The sequence below is a fragment of the Marmota flaviventris genome, chromosome 4 (genome assembly GCF_047511675.1).
Source record: "Marmota flaviventris isolate mMarFla1 chromosome 4, mMarFla1.hap1, whole genome shotgun sequence".
NCBI lineage: Eukaryota > Metazoa > Chordata > Mammalia > Rodentia > Sciuridae > Marmota > Marmota flaviventris.
In genome coordinates, this window is record NC_092501.1 from 30,045,718 (window position 1) to 30,062,964 (window position 17,247).

General features: G+C 46.4%; 2 protein-coding genes across 10 annotated transcripts in view; one reads left to right on the forward strand and one right to left on the reverse strand.

Moving 5' to 3' along the window:
* Positions 1-7,595, forward strand: part of Mms19 (MMS19 homolog, cytosolic iron-sulfur assembly component) — a 28,480-nt gene extending 20,885 nt beyond the window's left edge. For 2 of the 3 annotated variants that reach the window (XM_027930237.2, XM_027930239.2), the window contains 16 exons: positions 195-276; positions 624-724; positions 832-981; positions 2,374-2,529; positions 3,293-3,392; positions 3,783-3,885; positions 4,036-4,104; positions 4,308-4,434; positions 5,150-5,250; positions 5,381-5,437; positions 5,586-5,772; positions 6,087-6,169; positions 6,291-6,455; positions 6,533-6,592; positions 7,009-7,109; positions 7,189-7,595. In XM_027930237.2, coding sequence (XP_027786038.1) covers positions 195-276; positions 624-724; positions 832-981; positions 2,374-2,529; positions 3,293-3,392; positions 3,783-3,885; positions 4,036-4,104; positions 4,308-4,434; positions 5,150-5,250; positions 5,381-5,437; positions 5,586-5,772; positions 6,087-6,169; positions 6,291-6,455; positions 6,533-6,592; positions 7,009-7,109; positions 7,189-7,216 — 1,670 coding nt within the window. In that variant the 3' untranslated portion in view covers positions 7,217-7,595. The remainder of the gene's footprint in view (positions 1-194; positions 277-623; positions 725-831; positions 982-2,373; positions 2,530-3,292; positions 3,393-3,782; positions 3,886-4,035; positions 4,105-4,307; positions 4,435-5,149; positions 5,251-5,380; positions 5,438-5,585; positions 5,773-6,086; positions 6,170-6,290; positions 6,456-6,532; positions 6,593-7,008; positions 7,110-7,188) is intronic. The other variant, XM_027930238.2, reaches the window with a different exon arrangement.
* Positions 7,596-7,824: 229 nt separating this feature from the next.
* Zdhhc16 (zinc finger DHHC-type palmitoyltransferase 16) lies at positions 7,825-17,139 on the reverse strand. 7 transcript variants are annotated; one of them, XM_027930244.2, is made up of 13 exons: positions 16,930-17,139; positions 14,821-14,862; positions 13,250-13,497; positions 12,877-13,071; positions 12,648-12,736; positions 12,228-12,256; positions 11,408-11,541; positions 11,222-11,269; positions 10,326-10,411; positions 10,119-10,214; positions 9,337-9,460; positions 9,056-9,126; positions 7,825-8,414 (listed from the first exon to the last, which is right to left on the reverse strand). In XM_027930244.2, exons 3-13 carry the CDS (start codon positions 13,490-13,492, stop codon positions 8,300-8,302), a joined length of 1,230 nt encoding a protein of 409 aa, XP_027786045.1. In that variant the 5' UTR covers positions 13,493-13,497; positions 14,821-14,862; positions 16,930-17,139; the 3' UTR covers positions 7,825-8,299. The 7 variants fall into 7 exon arrangements, with proteins under 7 accessions (XP_027786045.1, XP_027786044.1, XP_027786046.1 ...); XM_027930243.2 differs by lacking the exon at positions 14,821-14,862; XM_027930245.2 differs by lacking the exons at positions 14,821-14,862; positions 16,930-17,139 and adding an exon at positions 16,719-16,809.
* Between the last annotated feature and the right edge of the window lie 108 nt (positions 17,140-17,247).

The following is a 17,247-nucleotide window of genomic DNA, read 5'->3' on the forward strand; positions in this document are numbered from 1 at the left end:
ACATTATAGGGAAAAGAGAGAAGATATGTGTATGGCCCCCCTCCTGGTGATTTTCTATCTTAAATGAAGAACAGTTTTCATTCCCTGTTCTCCCTGCAACACTAGTTGATTTGGGATTTCCAATAGGATTTTTGGAAGGGTTGTAGTGGCTGCAGGGGAAGAAAGGTGAGACTCATGTTCCCTTCTAACCACAGGTCTCCTATCTTCTGGGGACTTGGAGCTGGTGGTGGGTCACCTGTACAGACTGAGCTTCCTGGAGGAGGATTCCCAAAGTTGGTAAGAATCTAAAGCAGTGAGGTAGGGCACGCTGTTCCCTGCCTCTGTACGGCAGCAACAGATGCAGCAAGGACCAGGGCTCTGTGCTTCTGACCCTTGTCTCTCCTTAGGGAAGGTGGGCTCTGTGTTTGGCTCTGGCTGCTAACCGGTTGGAGAGATGTGGGACTGCTCTCTCTTTTTCCTTGGGCATTAAGAAGCCCTGTCCAACTCAGTGGTGTAGGTATTTGAGTCCTGCTCTTTAGCAAGGTGGCCTTGGGAGCCCACATTCCTAGATCTGCTTGTTGGCAGGCCTTGGTGAGAGAACAGTAGGCCAAGACTCAGCTAATACTTATCTGCTCTGGCCCCAGTAGGTTGGCAGCACTGGAAGCATCAGGAGCCCTGGCTGCTCTCTACCCTGTGGCCTTTAGCAGTCACCTGATACCCAAGCTTGCTGAGGAGCTGCACAGAGGTAGGTATGGCTAATCTTTTGTGACCAGCCCTTCAGAGCAAGGCTTTGGGGGCCTTCATGCTTGCTACCATCACACAGTAAAACTTTGTCTCCTGGGTTGCTTTCAGGGGAGTCAGATTTGGCTAGAGGGGATGAGCCCACCAAATGTTCCCAGCATTTGCGCTGTCTGCAAGCTTTGTCAGCTGTTTCAACACATCCCAGCATTGTCAAGGAGACGCTGCCTTTGCTGCTGCAGCATCTCTGGCAGGTGAACAAAGGTAGGTACCAGGAATAATCACCAGGAACTGGATGAAATGGGGACCTGCAGCCAGGGTTTGAAGTCGACACCTCTCAGGCAGTGGTTCTAATTGTAGTTGTACTGCGAGTGACATGGTAAACTTCTTTTAAAAAATTGATATATTGTAATTGTATGATATTTAAATCTGTGTATATACTATGTAATGATCAGATGAGACTGATTGGAGGGTCTGTCACCTCACATTTATCATTTCTTTGCATTGAGAACATTCAAAATCCTCACTATTTGCTATTTTGAAATATTCAACTAAGTGAGGTACCCTGGGTTTGATCCATAGCACTGAAAAATTTTTTTTCCAATTAATCATTATCAGCCATAGTTACCCGACTGTACTGTTGAACATTAGAAGTTATTTCTCCTATCCAGCAGCACTCCCTGTACTCATTAACTATCACCTCTTCATTCCCCACCCCCATACCTTTCCCACTCTCTGGTAACCACTATTCAAAACAGTATTTAGGGACTGCAGTTGTAGTTCAGTAGTAGAGTGCAGACCTAGCATGTGTGAGGCACTGGATTTGACCCTCAGCACCACATAAAAAATAATTGTGTCCATCTACAACTTAAGAAAAAATAAATAAAAACAAAAAAAAAACACAGTATTTGTCTTTCTCTGGATGTGGTGAACTTTAAAAAAAAAAAAAAAAAATTACAGGTACCTTACTACAATTGAATCAGTATCTGACTTGTAAAATAGCAACTGTAAAGAGTTATCAAGTGATTTTCAAGTGCATGGTGCTCAATATGGTCAACCAACAGCCTGGGTGTCATCTAGGAACTCACTAAAAATGTAGTTTCAGCCCTAACTGATGAGAATCTGCTTTTGAGCTGAATCTCCAGGTAACTCAGGTACTCTCATGGCCAAAGTAATCATAGCTGTTGCTAATAGGAATCTATTCACTGTCACCCTGAGTCCTGACTAATCATTTCTCTGCTTTGGACTGTCCAGCCCTTGTGGGTGGATTCAACAGCTTTTAGGTAGAGACAAGAACAGTAGACTCACACTGTGGCCTGGGTCTGATTCCTGACTCTGTACTTCCTGTGACCCTGGAAAAAACACTGATAATTTCATTGAGGCTCCATATCCACCTCTGTAAAGTGGAGGAAGTGATACTTCTAGAATTGTTATGAAAACAAAGGGAAGAGAGTAAGTGAATACTTCTGCTGCAGATTTGGCACAGAGCAGGTCTCACCTTTAAAGTCAGAATAGAGAAAAAAGCTAATAACTGGGCTCTTAAATAAGACACTTTCTTCTAATCATTGTCTTTGACTGCTATTTCATCTGCTGTATCAGAAATACCTAATGTGCTTTTCAGAAAACCTTAGACAAAACTGACTTTCTCCCCACCAGGGAATGTGGTTGCAGGATCCACTGAAGTCATTGCTATCTGCCAGAGTCTCCAGCAGGTGGCAGAAAAATGCCAGCAGGACCCCGAGAGCTGCTGGTATTTCCATGAAACCGCTGTACCTTGCCTGCTTGCCCTGACTGTGCAGGCTTCCATGCCAGGTAATTTTCTCCACCTCTCCTCATCCTGTCAGAATTCTGCCTTCCACTATTGTTGGACAGCACTGCCACCCACTGAGTATTAATGATATTGCATTTTGTTCCATCAGGTTTACTTTGAATCTTTTGTCCAAGTGAGATTTTACTTCAGAGGAAAGGGTGCTAAACATGATCAATGGCAGAAACCAGGATCCACTAGATTTAGTAGTGTACGAAAGGATGCATACCAGGCTGGAGATATAGCTCATCATTAGAGCATTTGCCTAGCATTTGTGAAACCCTAGGTTCAGTTCCTAGCACCTCAAAAAAATGCATACCTTATTTCCTTTTAATTGATTCTATGGGGATAGTAATATCTATATCACATGGTAGTTGTTAAGGATTAAGGAAGATAATGTGTGATGCCCAGTTGCACAACTAGTGTTCAGTGTATGATAGCTGGTATATATAAGGACCTATAAAAATAAATTCAGGTTGTTTTAAAATTTTTTAAAAGACCAGCATTTCTAGGTCTAATATTAAGAATGTTCATATTAACATCCTCTTTCCCATTGTGCCTAAGGACTAGGCACAGTGCTCCCAAGAGCTCCATCTGTTTCTGGTGCCTTGCTGATTCTCAAGGCCACAGTACTAGAGGACAGATTGAGAACTGCTGCTTTGTGGCTTGAGTCAAGCTCATTGTGACAAGGACAGGAATTAATCATTTTGGATTTCTGAACCAGTCAAGGCCTTTTGATTCTATGTATATGTTTTGGTGTTTTTGCAGAGAAGGAGCCCTCAGTTCTAAGAAAAGTGCTGTTGGAAGAAGAAGTCTTGGCCGCCATGGTGTCTGTCATTGGCACTGCCACCACCCACCTGAGCCCTGAGTGAGTATAAGTTTTGCTGATAAAGCTAAAGAAGGGGTTTTTAACACCATGGACTATAGGGGTGGGCAAGCCATAGGCAGTATTCTTAGTTGGAAAATCACCTGTAGAACATTTTTAAAACTATACATTGAGTTCCTTACTAGAGTTTAAGCTATAATAGAGTAGAGATTTGGTCTGTTTCGCTCACTGCTCTATCACAGCAGTCTCAAAGGGAATGTTTCCAAGCATATAATATGTGCCAAATTAATATTTGTCAAATACATAATGATCCTAGCCTGCACCATTGTCTCAGTGATCCTAATGAGAACCCCTGTTGGAAAGGCACTGCTGTGGAGGGAAGGGCTGTTTAGAATCCTAGTCCCTTGATAACACCTGTACTCTGCCCCCCAGATTAGCTGCCCAGAGTGTCACCCGCATTGTGCCCCTCTTCTTGGATGGCAACACCTCCTTTCTGCCTGAAAACAGCTTCCCAAGCAGATTCCAGCCGTTCCAGGTAAAAGAGTCTGATGGATCAGATGAGGGAGAATCTTGGGATTTGTATCCTTCAAACTTCTTCTTGTAGGGCTGATCTAGGGTGGGTATAGGAGCAGACAAGCCTATTGCTGGCAGGACAGGCCTGAAACAGCTTTTTTTTCCCTTATAGGATGGCTCCTCAGGGCAGAGACGGCTGATTGCACTGCTGATGGCCTTCGTCTGCTCCCTGCCACGAAATGTAAGTTAGTACAACATTTGGGGAGTTGGATCTTGGGGTGACCTGGGCTGAAATTTGCCCCAGGCCAAGCTGATTTTTTACTTCCCCCACTAAAGAATTTAGTTCTCATCTATCCTTCTGCCAATCCCTGCTGGCACTTCTTACTAGGTATCTTTGGAGTTCAAGTGTTTTCTGGGTCCGTTACATAGCCAGGTTTTCTGTAGGTGGAAATCCCTCAGCTGAACCAACTCATGCGGGAGCTTTTGGAGCTGAGCTGCTGCCATGGCTGCCCCTTCTCCTCCACTGCTGCTGCCAAGTGTTTTGCAGGACTCCTCAACAAACATCCTGCAGGTATTAGTGAGCCTGGGTTGGGAGCCTCCTCAAACCTTTAAAAAGGGGGCTTGCTGCCAGGTGCAGTGTCACACACCTGTAATCCCAGCAGTTCGGGAGAATGAAGCAGGAAGATCATAAGTTCAAAGCCAGCCTCAGAAATTTAGCAAGGGGCTAAGCAACTCAGTGAGACCCTGCCTCAACATACAAAATTAAAAGAGCCAGGGATGTAACTCAGTGATTAAGCACCCCTGAGTTGAATACCCAATACCAAAAAAAAAAAAAAAAGAGGAAGACCTTGCTAGCTGCGTGTGGTGGCACTTCTCCGAAGCCTGAGACAGGATCTCAGGTTCGAGGCCAGTCAGGGCAACTTAGTGAGATCCTGTCTCAAAAAAAAAAAGAGCTTATTAGTAACATAACAGGGCTGCCCCTGCTCAAACACTGTCACCAGATCTTGGGACAAGACTCTAGAGGAGAAGCTAGACAAAGCGTTACAGGGTTCTACAGTGGCACTCAACAGAGAAGCTTTATTGGGAGTTGACAACCTTCTCCTCCAATGCCAGCATCCCTGTGTTGAGTGGACTATACCAGGCTCTCATGCTAGTGTCTTATTTTTTCTCCAGATGAAATGATATTGATACGGTTTCTTGGGTATTCTGCACTTAAATGACTTACGTTCTCATCATTAAAGGAAAAAGTGCTGCCATTGCATCAGCATGTCCTGCTTCCTTTTTAGGGCAGCAGCTCGATGAATTCCTCCAGCTGGCTGTGGACACAGTGGAAAATGGCCTGGGCTCCAAGCCTTCACGCAGTCAGGCCTTCACACTGCTGCTCTGGGTAAGGAGGTGGAAATCAATTCTGGCTGGACACAGGCAGTTATTTGGTTAAATAAAATGTCCCTGATGACCCTGAGCCATAAGCAGCTACCTCCAGGTTCTGGGGTTTGACTTTGTCTCTCATATTACAGGTAACAAAGGCCCTAGTACTCAGATACCATCCTCTCAGTTCCTGCCTTACTGCCCGGGTAAGTCCTTCCTTTCTGGGACACAGGAGAACTCAGACTTAAATAGGAACCCTCTTACCCTGTTGCTCCTGGAAACCACTTCCATCCTCCTCCTTGGCATTTAAGGTTCTTCATCCCTGATGTACCTCAGAGATTCTCTTTTCTCTAGCTTATGGGCCTCCTGAGTGACCCAGAACTAGGCCCAGCAGCAGCTGATGGCTTTTCTCTGCTCATGTCTGACTGTACTGATGTGCTGACTCGAGCCGGCCACGCTGATGTGCGGATCATGTTCCGTCAACGTTTCTTCACAGATAATGTGCCTGCTTTGGTCCAAGGCTTCCACACTGCTCCTCAAGGTAAGAAATCTGAAAGGCAGGCCCCCAGATATATAGACCTCTGTTTCACTTGGGAACAGTCTAAAATAATTTATGACCCAAGCGCTTCTTTAGAGTTGTGCTATGTTCTATACCCAGAAAACTAAACTTCCCGATTCTTGCCCCACTTTTTCCTTTAATCGGTATATCTTGCTTATTCTGAGCTTGAGTTGCTTTGTTTTCCTTCTCCTTTTGTATGCTGAAATTCCAGCCTTCTCAGAGATTGGAGTTGAGTTCTTGAATGACTGTCTAAGCCTGTTTCTCCCCAAGCTTCTCCATTTTTTTTTTTTTTACAGATGTGAAGCCAAACTACCTGAAGGGTCTGTCCCATGTACTCAACAGATTGCCCAAACCTGTGCTTTTGCCAGAGCTGCCCACAGTAAGTTTCTATAATCAGCCTCTAAGCAAGAGACAAAGCTTTTCTCCCATAGCCTGGGCCAGAAAGGGGAGAACAAAGATCATCACAATGTGGTCACCCCTCTTTTTCTGTTGCCTCTTAGCTTCTTTCCTTGCTGTTGGAGGCCCTATCATGCCCCGACTCTGTGGTCCAGCTGTCTACCCTCAGCTGCCTTCAGCCTCTTCTACTGGAAGCACCCCAAGTCATGAGTCTTCATGTTGAAACCCTGGTCACCAAGTTTCTGAACCTCAGTTCCAGCCCTTCCATGGTGCGTTGAGCCCTAGCACCTCTGTGGTACTTCATCTCTCCTCAGGTCTCCCTCATCTCTGTATGATTGTGTTCCAGGCTGTCCGGATCGCTGCACTGCAGTGTATGCATGCTCTCACTCACCTGCCCACTCCTGTGGTGAGTACGTCTGTTGTCCTCCCTGGCCTGGGAACCTCTTTCAAGAACCAGGGAAGTACCTCTTTGCCTTTATCAAGTGAGATTAGCCACCCTGCTGTGTGGTTAAGATATGAACTACAAGGTACAGATAAGCACAGATTTTTTTTCCCTTGGGGCCAGAATGAATCTAAAAAATACTGACCACCCAATAAATAGAATGGCCATCCTGCCACTTGGCATCCTCTAGAATCACTAAAAAAGAGTAGGATATATTATATGTGCTTAGCACATGTGAGGCCCTTGGTTCAATCTCTCCCATTAAAAATGGATAGGATATATTCTGCTCTTTTTGAATATTAGTTCTACAAAGCCAGAGAAGCAGCTCTTCTGGTTGCTAAGTTTGACCTTGGCTAAGATTATCTCCTCTGACTCCACAGCTGCTACCATATAAACCACAGGTGATCCGGGCATTGGCCAAACCCCTGGATGATAAGAAGAGACTAGTGCGAAAGGAAGCTGTGTCAGCCAGGGGAGAGTGGTGAGTTCTAGGTCATGGGGAGAGATGGGACCAAAACGAGCCTTACTGCTGATGCTGCCGATTTTCTTTATGCTTACAGGTTTCTGCTGGGGAGCCCTGGCAGCTGAGCCCTTATTTCTGGCCTAGACTCTTCTGACAATCTAACCTGGAATTACTAACTCAAGCCATCTTGCCCAAGGCAAGAATACTAGCCTCTGCCCGCCTTTCCCACAGACACAGCACAAGCGCTGGGCCTCTGCTGCATGGCTATACAAGAAAAAAACAAGAGTCCTAATTTCTAAAGGATTCGTGAACTAACTGAGCAAGTCTACTTGTTTTTGAAGGAAGATCTTGGGTTGTGGGGCCCTTCTGTTGTATCTCATGTCAGGAAATGGGAGCTATGCTGCTGAGGGGTGAGTGCAGATGACTGTGACCCTGAAGACCAGGGATAGTGGATGATAGTGAACGCGTGTGTACCTGCTGGAGAATAAAGGTTTCTTTTGGTAATGGTGCTAACTATCAGAGATAGTCCCCCTCACCCCACATATGCCTCAGTAGCACACAGCCAGAGGTGGCACAGTGATGTTTAAGGGTTAGTCAAGAATTCTGCAGGGCATCCAACCCCTCCAAGTAAGGGCAATGAAGGTGTGAGCAGAATATCTACTCACTAGGCCCTGACCCTGACTTCTCCCACCCTTCCCTGCCCTAGAACTAGGCAAAGAGTTAAAAACCCGTATACTTTTACAAATCAAACACCTTTATTTTTGTTCCCTTCATTAGCATGTGAGAAGTGGCAGTGACTCTGACCTGGGCAGCAGGCCTGTTGTCTTTGCCCCATTAAGAAGTTAGGATCCCAGATGTACCCTTCAGGTGTTTCCCCAAACAACAAGTGGGAGAGGTGATGGCCAGCCCCGGTGCTGTGACATGGAGAATATCAGATCAGCACCGGACAAGGTAGCTAGCTGCCTGACCCCTAGGCTGGGGCTAGAATTTATTTGCCTGAGTAAAGGGATTTTAGTCCTAGGATTTCTCCATATTGTGTCTTGCTTCTGCCCTGGCCAGGCTGGTCCTTCAGTTGTTCCTGCATAGTACCTTAAGGCAGGCCCACTGGCTCCTTTTGATGAAGGGTTCCAAGGAAAGCTGCCCTTGGAGGCCCTTGAGACAGTGTAGGCAGCAGAACAAATACTCAAGTGTGGCTGGCACAACCCAGCTCACACCGCCATCACAGAGGCTGAGTGAACAGTCACCCAGGGAGGGGGGTCCCAGCTCATTCCATTCCCATGGGGCAAGTGACTAGAAGGTAACAGCACACGGGTAAGCCAGTGCCTACAAGAGAAGACAGAAATGTTTCTGAGTTCCAAAAGTTCCTGGTGTCCTTTCTATTTATTTTACAGCAAGCATACATCAAGCACAAAGGTAATAAGAGTCCTAATACTGTCCATTTGATCTGTCTTCTGGGCCCTTGAAGGCCTTTTGAGGTTTTGAGCTATTCTAAGGGGCCTCTGCAAGCACAGTGTTAGGCAGGAGTATAATAAAGATGAGAAAGGGAGGAAGGAAAGAACTGACAATGTGACTGGTTGTTATTGCCTCAGTAATTCAGTTTGAAGAATGACTTCCCCTTGTCTCTAGGGCTGAGAGAGCTAGCTTTGTTTATTGCCTCAGGACTCCAAACACTGCCTACAAATGAAAAGTGATTGGCAACTACTACATACTACCTTTTTCAGTATTCTAGTGTAGTCATCTTAAACCTGATCTGCTCCTTAAGCCGTGGTTTGAGCCCCAAGCCCCTCTGTCTTAAATGAAAGCAATGTTCTTTACTCCTACAGTTTAGAACTGCAAAGACAGGGACATGTGGCTATTTAAACTCATGAAAATGAAATCCAATTAAAATCCTTCAGTGGCACTATCCACATTCTAAGTATTCCCAGGTAGAGGCCATCTTTCTCATCACTGGTCTCTTACTTTACCTTCCTGTGTCCACACCCAGGAATACCTTCCAGTTGTCCAGACAGCCATAGTTGTAAGGATTCCTAAATACCTAGAGCCAAGGAAAAGAAAAAACATTTCTACAGACCTCTTCTTTATAATCCCCTTCTCATTTTGGAGACAATTTTGGCTAAATTGAAGCCCAGGTAAGCAAGTTCTGGCATTATGTTATAGTTACAGAGTTGTCCCTGACCATGTCCTCTGCTTCCAGGATACAGGTTCAGTTACCTACCTGCCCACCCAAGCCCTCAACCCCACTCACTCTGCCCTTCGCCTGTAGTCGACGTCTTTCCTTCTTGTTGATGTGCCTTTCGATGCTAGTCTCACCCCGGCTGATGAGAACAGCATGCCATATGGTTAGGGCACCCAGGGCAAGTGCCACAGAACTAAGAAAATAGACAAAGATTGGTGGAAATTAGGGCCATTGGATGTAGGTCTGAAGTTGAGCTACACAATGATTAGTTAGCAACCTCTCTGCCTCATTTTTCTTATCTCCTGGCATACTTCCTAGATTAACTTGTACTTTCACCATATCTATAAAGAACATCAGGCTCCCATCTACTCAGGAGGCTGAGGAAGGGGTATCACATTGATGTTCAAGGTCAGCCTAGGCTATTTAGTGAGACCCTGTCTCAAAATAAAATTTTAAAAGGGCTGGGGATGTAGCTCATTGGAGCACCTCTGTAGCATTTGTGAGGCCCCAGATTCCATCCCTAATACCTAAAAATAAAATTAAAAAATGTGTCAGTGTAGGATGAAAATAAGTCATGTGGAAAGGAAGAGGGAGAAATAAGTCTATTAAGAGAACATTCTATATTTCCTAAAAACTCATGCTTGGGAGACAGTGAAGAGTAGCAAAAACACTGGGGGATAAGATAAGGGTGACATGAAATTTGCATTCCAGCTGTAGCACTCCTAGCCATGTATCAAGGAACACATCACTTCATTCTATAAATCTATAAAATGCAACCCTTTAGATAGTTACTACCAGGAATAAATAAATTTAACTTACCTTGGCACATAATAAATAACAAGCATGCTTACATCCTTAGTGCTTGGTAAACAGCAGTGCTCATGTCCTGAGTGTTCCCTGCCCCAAAATGCTGAAGAAAAGTGCTGACTCTGCCAACCTCAATTAGACTAGAACAGAGGCAGGTCATTCAGGATGGGTTCCTGCCTGCATTTGGGCACTTAAAAAAGGTTTTTCTAAAGCTGCCCTACCCTTAAAACTATCAAGTCTGAGTTAAATACCTGCACAGGAACCAGAGGTAGACAAGGCTCTTGTGAGTTATCCTTTCCCGAAAGGAGAAGGTGGGTGGTGGGGTCTGGTGATAAGTCTAGAAAAAGAAAAAAGCAAAGCCTGGCTCCTTTTGCTCAGTTGGTCTCTATCAACTGCCACCAAAGCCCCCAGCACCTATATGCAGGAAGTATTCCAAACCCAGGCAGAAAAAATGGAGACTAAAGCTACACAGGAGTCAGGACAGCAGGCAAAGGAGTGGACCAAACCTGGTGGCACCAACACATGGACAAACACTGGGCAGGGCAGGTCTGGACAAGATGGAAAAGCACAGGAGGAGAGCTGACCCTGGGCCTTTAGGTTGACAACATGAATGGGGCTCCAGGGGAAGCCACTCCATTCCACAGCCATAACTCCTTTATGTGGCTGTATCCCCAAGAAAGGAGACCAGACCCATAACCGGCATTCACTAATTGGAGAGGAAAAAATCATTAAGAACTGAGAAGGGCAGCAGAGGTACAGCATATAAGCCCAGGATGTGCTCAGAATAAGGAGTTCTAAGAGGCAGAGTGGGGATTACCCAGATGCAGATGGACCAGCTTGATGTCTGTCCCCTGGAACCCCATTACACAGACTAACACAGGCTCCTTGCTGCTCAGGCCATCACCAAGACAGAGTCCAGGCTCAGCCCAAAGAGGTGATGATGGGATAGTCAAAAATTGTCACATCCCAGACACTTCCAGCTTGCCCCAAGCCACTTAGTCCACCTACTGCAGCCTCCCTAAACATCCCTGATTCAGCCTACTGAGGCTCAACAAGCCCCTACAACTAAAGTAGCAGGCCCAGCTGTCTGAGCAGCTCTATGTTCCTGGCCTGAGCAGCAGGAGGCAGTGGGGTGGGGACAGCCCACCTGGTTGGCAACCGCCTGCAGTTTGTTCTTGTCGAGCTGTTTCATTTTCTAAGGGGATGGAAAACAGTGCTGGTTATACTCTTAAGGCCCTGGGGTGGGGGTGCTACCAGTCCCATTCCTTAGGGACAGGCTCACACCCTGAAACACTGCACCATTGAGTCACCCTGCTCCTAACCGTAGGCTCACCTCAATGGCAGCATAAGCCTCCCGGAAAAGGTCCCAACTTCCATAGCTGCAGTAGACACAGCCCAGAGTCATGAAAAAGCAGAAAGAGAAGAAGTACCGATGGTTATAGTGGCCCACACAGTTATTTAGCCAGGCTGGTGAGGGGATGATTAAGGACAAGATCAAACAATTTCAGTGGTGTCCAGGCCTCTGGTTCATACTTGGTTAAAGACAGCATCAACCAAGCAAGAATTATTTTCCAAAGGCAAGAAAATATGGGATTATTTCCTAAGGTTCAGGTCAAAGTCTCATAAGCTTTTCAGAGCACTCAAGTACCCCCAGAGAATCATGAAAATGAATCTGCCAATACTTTAACCTCACTAGGGTTAACTGGACATCTGTATGGGACAACACAGGGGGACCCATGAGTCTATTTGGTACCCCCAGGGGACAGCCAGCGAAGCCCTGGCATCACTTTCCACCCAACAGCTATTAGCATAACAGCCTACAAAAGAAACCTGTTGAAAGATCCCTGGCTCAGGCTGGGGATATAGCTCAATTGGCAAAAGTGCTTGCCTCCCATGCACAAGGCCCTGGGTTCAATCCCCAGCACCACCAAAAAAAAAAAAAGATTCCTTGCACCCAGAGAATCCATCCCAGAGAGCCTATGAGCCTCCTGTGCCCCGCAAGAGATGATCAACCCCCACAATGTCTTTTCTACTAACTTCTCATGAGCCCAGTGTTCTCTGCACGGTGAAGTCTTAGGCATGTGGCCATTAACCCTGTATAGTGCTCTGGAACTAAAGAAGTCAGTCTCAGGCAGAAGAAAGCAAAAGGATACGGCAGTGATGGTCCATCTTCAGCACACACCTGTGAGGGAGGGACACAGGCTCTGTTTAGGTGGCCATGGTTCTTGAGATGTCAGTACCAATCCTTTCCTACAAGGGCCAGCATCCTGCTGAGGTGGAGAGGGCACAGACTTTGAAGACAGCCAGGCTTTGCTTCAAACCCAGCTCTATAACTTATTGGCTATGTGATACTGGACAAAGTAATCCTCTCTTGAGTCTCAGTTTCCACAAGTAGTAATAATGCCTAACTCAGAACCATCCTGAGGACTATGTTTCAGGAAATAAGAGAATGTTGCCTGGGACGAGATGGATGCTTGATACATGTCTTAGCAAACTCTTAAGTCAGGTTTTGCCCTAGGGCCACAGCAAGAGAGTCACTGCTGGGGTTCATAAAGAACAAAGCCAAGACCAACCTATTGCAGATGCTGCAGTGGTGTGTTCGGGCAGGTTTGGGATAAATACACTTCTTACAGATGGAGACTGTGGCAATGTCATTCCTGCCCTGTGAAGAAAGAGCATCATGACCACTATGGCAGCACCATTTCTATGCCTCAAAATATTCCATAACACTCTCCCACTCCTGAGACTGGCTCAGATAGCTGCAACTCTGCCCCTACCTCCCCTCCCCCCAGCGGAACCCACCTGGGGTGGGTACCCAGGTGGAGTGGTGATGGCCTGGTAGTAATGGAAAACGATGAGAATCAGATTCCAGTGACTGTAGAAGAAATGCCAGCAGAGTCGTGGCACCGAGTAGGTTTGAAGGATGAGAGGCAGGACACACAAGTAGGCGATGGCCACGATGGAGCCCGTCAGCACTATCACCAGCACCACGAACACCTGCCAACACCAGTGAGGTCAGGTAGACACAGTAAGAACGCTATACCCAGAGGAGACTCAGGAATTTCTCTAGGGATAGAGGGCTGGCCTCCAGAACCTAATGCAGGTCTATCAGTGAAAGACACGTCTCTCTGCTCCCCCCAAAACATTCATTTTCCTGCTCCTAGGCATCACTTACCACCCCAAACCAGCGGATCACGTTGTCCACCAGCCAGTAGACAGGCTCAAAGGCAGCATCGACAGCAGTATCACCACCCCCAAAGGAGTTATAGAGCAAGGAGCGCAGGCAGACCTTGCCATAGCGCCAGCGCTGTACCAGGCCGCGGAGCAGAGGTGGGCAGCGGCGCCTGTAACCCAGGAGCAGAAGCAGGCGCAGACAGAGGCGGGCTGGGCCCAGCAGCAGGCTCCGCTGACCCCTCATCGCTCCTAGGAGAGGATACCATTGTAAGGATCCAGTGTGAGTCCTATCCCTCCCTCCCCAACCATTGGGAAGGCCCTGAGCACCAGCTCAGAGGGCAAACACCTAAGACTAAGACCCAGCTAGGCCAGTCACCAGCTGTGAGGAATATGAATGGCACTTTATTTTTCTATGGAATGTCCAGTGCTCATGTCCTAACCAGAAAGAGGGACTGGAGGTTCTGAACCTGCATAAATTGTATTTATATTATGCCACAGGGGTGCACAGCAAATCCACTTAAACTAAAGGGATCATGGTATTAGAGTAAGGGAGAGAAAGGTGGCATCACAAAGGAGTCTTTGGAGCTATCTGTGTAGAAACCATTGAAAGAAGCATGGCCCACATGAACAAAGCTGCCCAGTACATCTTGGCAAGACCACTGTGGCAGAAGTTTCCCAGGGCCTCCTGCTTGCCCTGACCACCAAGGGTATAGCATATGAATCCTACACATAGATTTGCCTTGGTGCTGTCTTGGTAAAAGATACTTTTTCCTACTCCCTCTAGGCTGATGTTCCAGGCCAGGAGACTCAATCTGGTAGCATGAGATTACTGTCTCCTGTCAAGACAGCCAACCCTCAAATGACATAAGATGCTTTGTCTCCAATTCCACTCCCAGCCCTACCCCAAGGGTACAGCAGCCAGAACAACTTCAGGTATTCAGAGCAACAGAACCAAGGCTGGAGACACAGCTGTGGGAGGGATCTCCATGCTGGTGGCTCATGAAAACCTCAGGGCCTGCCCTCTCAGTGACAAGTCTTCCCTGATGCACTAGTAAGACACAAAAGGACCTTCTCTGCAGCTGCTGCCCTTGGCCCCAAGCTTCCCAACCAACTTTCCCAGCTGTGCAAGAGCCTCCATCCCTTGGCACTCTCCACCTCATCCACAGCATAGGAGCTCACTGCCCAGGCAATGACCAGGACACAGATGCTCTACCAGACTTTTTCCATGACAGTCTCAATTCTGCAGATTAACTCTTTTACCAGAAAAGAAATTATCTGATTTTCCCCTAGAGCAGCCAGGAAGGGCCGCTTTGTCCTTAACAACTCCACTGACTTATTTAACAGGCAGCTCAAAACCCAGCAGAAACTGGAGGAGGCTGCTGTGCTATGGGGATGGTTTCAATTCAGTAACTAGAGCAATGTATTCTCTTTGCACTCTGGCTCATCCCCACAGAAGATCTTTCAAAGAAAAAATAATTACCTCCTCCTACATGCCATGTAAGCCTTACAGAGAAAAGAAACCCAGCAGACAAGGCCTACAAAAGGAGAGAAAGACAATTTAGGAGGACCTACCCGATGCACCAGGATAAAGAAACTGGCCATTCCCATCACCTCCTAGGAAGATAAGAAAATTAAAAGGAAGTGTAGAAAAGAGGAAAACCAGTAAGCTCAGATTTGGATGCCTATTGTTTGGAACCATGATTTGGCTAAAGCATGAATTTTCAAAACAGTAGACAGCCAAAATTAAATGTAAGAGTAGAACAGGACAACTGCCCCACAACAAATCTAGGTGACTTTTAGACTGTCCACACCACTGTATTCTCCCTTGCTACAGATAATGGAGAATTTCCTAGTTGCTAAAATACTTTCTGTAACAACGGCATACCTATCAGATACATTCCTCATAGGTAATCAATAGGAATCATATTCTACCTCAAAGCCACCACTAGTAGTCTAAAAAAATAAAAATTATCCTTCTTAGATTCTCTACTTTTCAGATTCTTCTCAACCACTTCCTGAATTCCTGAGCTCTACATGAAATGTCTACCCCAAAGACTAGATTTAGCAACTCTCATCTTCCCAAACGTAACTACTTAGGGTTCAATTCTGCCCCTAAGTAGTTCTGTGACCTTAGGCAAATCATTGATCCCTGCTGGAATTTAATAACATTGTGTTCTCATTCAATGAGGAGGTAAGATTAAATGGTAAGATCCCTTCTAGCTCTAACCCTTTATAAATATACGAGTCTGTGTGTGTGTGTACACACATATATTTGGTAAAGTATAAATGAAAAGTTTACAAAGTACTTAGCACAATACCTGGTTCATGAAAATACTCAAATAGTTGTTAAATTAATGACCTGGAGGGTTGCAGAAGTGGAAAGCCTGGTCAGATATCTATCTGTTCTACAAACATCAGCAAGGTCATTCCTGAAATGTGATAACACTAAATAAAGTGCCTGCTGCTAACATTCTTCCTGATTAATAAAGAAGAGAGAAAGTAAAATAAAGAAAATAGAAACCGTAATTAGAATCACAGCATGAAAAAGAGCTAAAAGACATTTTAGAAAACAAGTCTAACAAGAAGTCAACCCAAACAAGTGAACAGAAAGCTTGCAGATGAAGAAACACAAGTCAAATTTGGTTGATCAAAATATGAACCCAGGCCCTTCCTCTCACTTTTAGCTACTGAGACACGGGAGGCATGGGGATGCCAGGGAAAAGATGTTATCCATGGGCCACAATGAAACAGGTTTCATTTCAGGAAATTGAAGAGCAAACAAAAAAATTATGTGTTGGAATGGGGGGCTGTGAGCTCAGAGTGAACAGGAAAGGAAATAGAAAAGCACATTTCTACTCTCATACCAAGATAAACTCTGACTAGTCCCATTCCTCAGTAGTACCCACAGGCCATGGTGGCCATCTGCCACCAGATTAGAGACTGCAGGCCACAACACTCCCCTCATCCCTGAGCTCTAAATCACCATCTGTTTCCCTAGGGAAAAACCGATTGGCAAAAAAAAAAAAAAAAGGGGGGGGGGGAGATAAGGAGGTACAGATTCCAGAATAGCCAGAATTTAGACAAAATAGATCAGAGTCGTCGCAAATTTCATCTAGACTAAGATGCTGCTCTCAAGTTGTTTACAATCTCAAGTAAGAGATGTCAGACTTCAGTAAAGCGCAGTATTTCATTCATATGCAGACATCCCTTCTGGGTTGCCAGCTTTAAAAAAAAAAAAGAAGTAATGCATGCACTTAAGAAGGGGCCCTCACAACTGGAGGATCTAATGCAGGACTGAAAGCTGCAGTTACAAAACCCAGGAAAATGTTCTGTGTCTCAAAAAGGGCAGTGATGTCAAACTGCAACGGACAGATGGCCAAAAAACTTTGGTTCCGGCTTGGGCTCTACCTCGAATTATGTTTGAGCCTTTGAACAAGTCAAACCCTGTCCCTGGATCTGAGTTTCCAAACCTGTGAAATGGGCAAGTAGGGCTGGCGGACCTCCTTCCGGCTTTGCGCCTCACAGATGCCCCGAGGGTACGCTCTGCCAGAGGAGGACACGGCCCTGCAGGGCGGGGCGCGCAGTGAGCAGGAACCTGGACTCACATCAAGGCCCTGGGACAGGGCCCGACCCTAGAAAAATGGACAAGGATGGGGAGCAAGGGCCGCGACTTCTCCTTACCTGCACCCTGCCGACTCCTCAATCAGCCAAATGGCCGCTCACCACCCCCCCCTCCAGCTCGGTGCCCGGGCCAGGCCCGGTTCAATCCGACCCACCATTGCCCGTCACCCTCAGCGCCAGTAAGCGGACCCGGACCCGCCGCCAGCCCATCCTCAACCATGAGCGCAAGCGCGTGCCCTGAAACCTCGAAGTTCCACCTCCGATTTTTTCCCGGAGCAACCTGGGAAATGGAGTTTACCCCGGAGACATAGCCCCCGCTGATCACGTGTCAAAGTGCACCAATTGGCGCATATCTTACTGCGGAACTGCGCCGGTGTG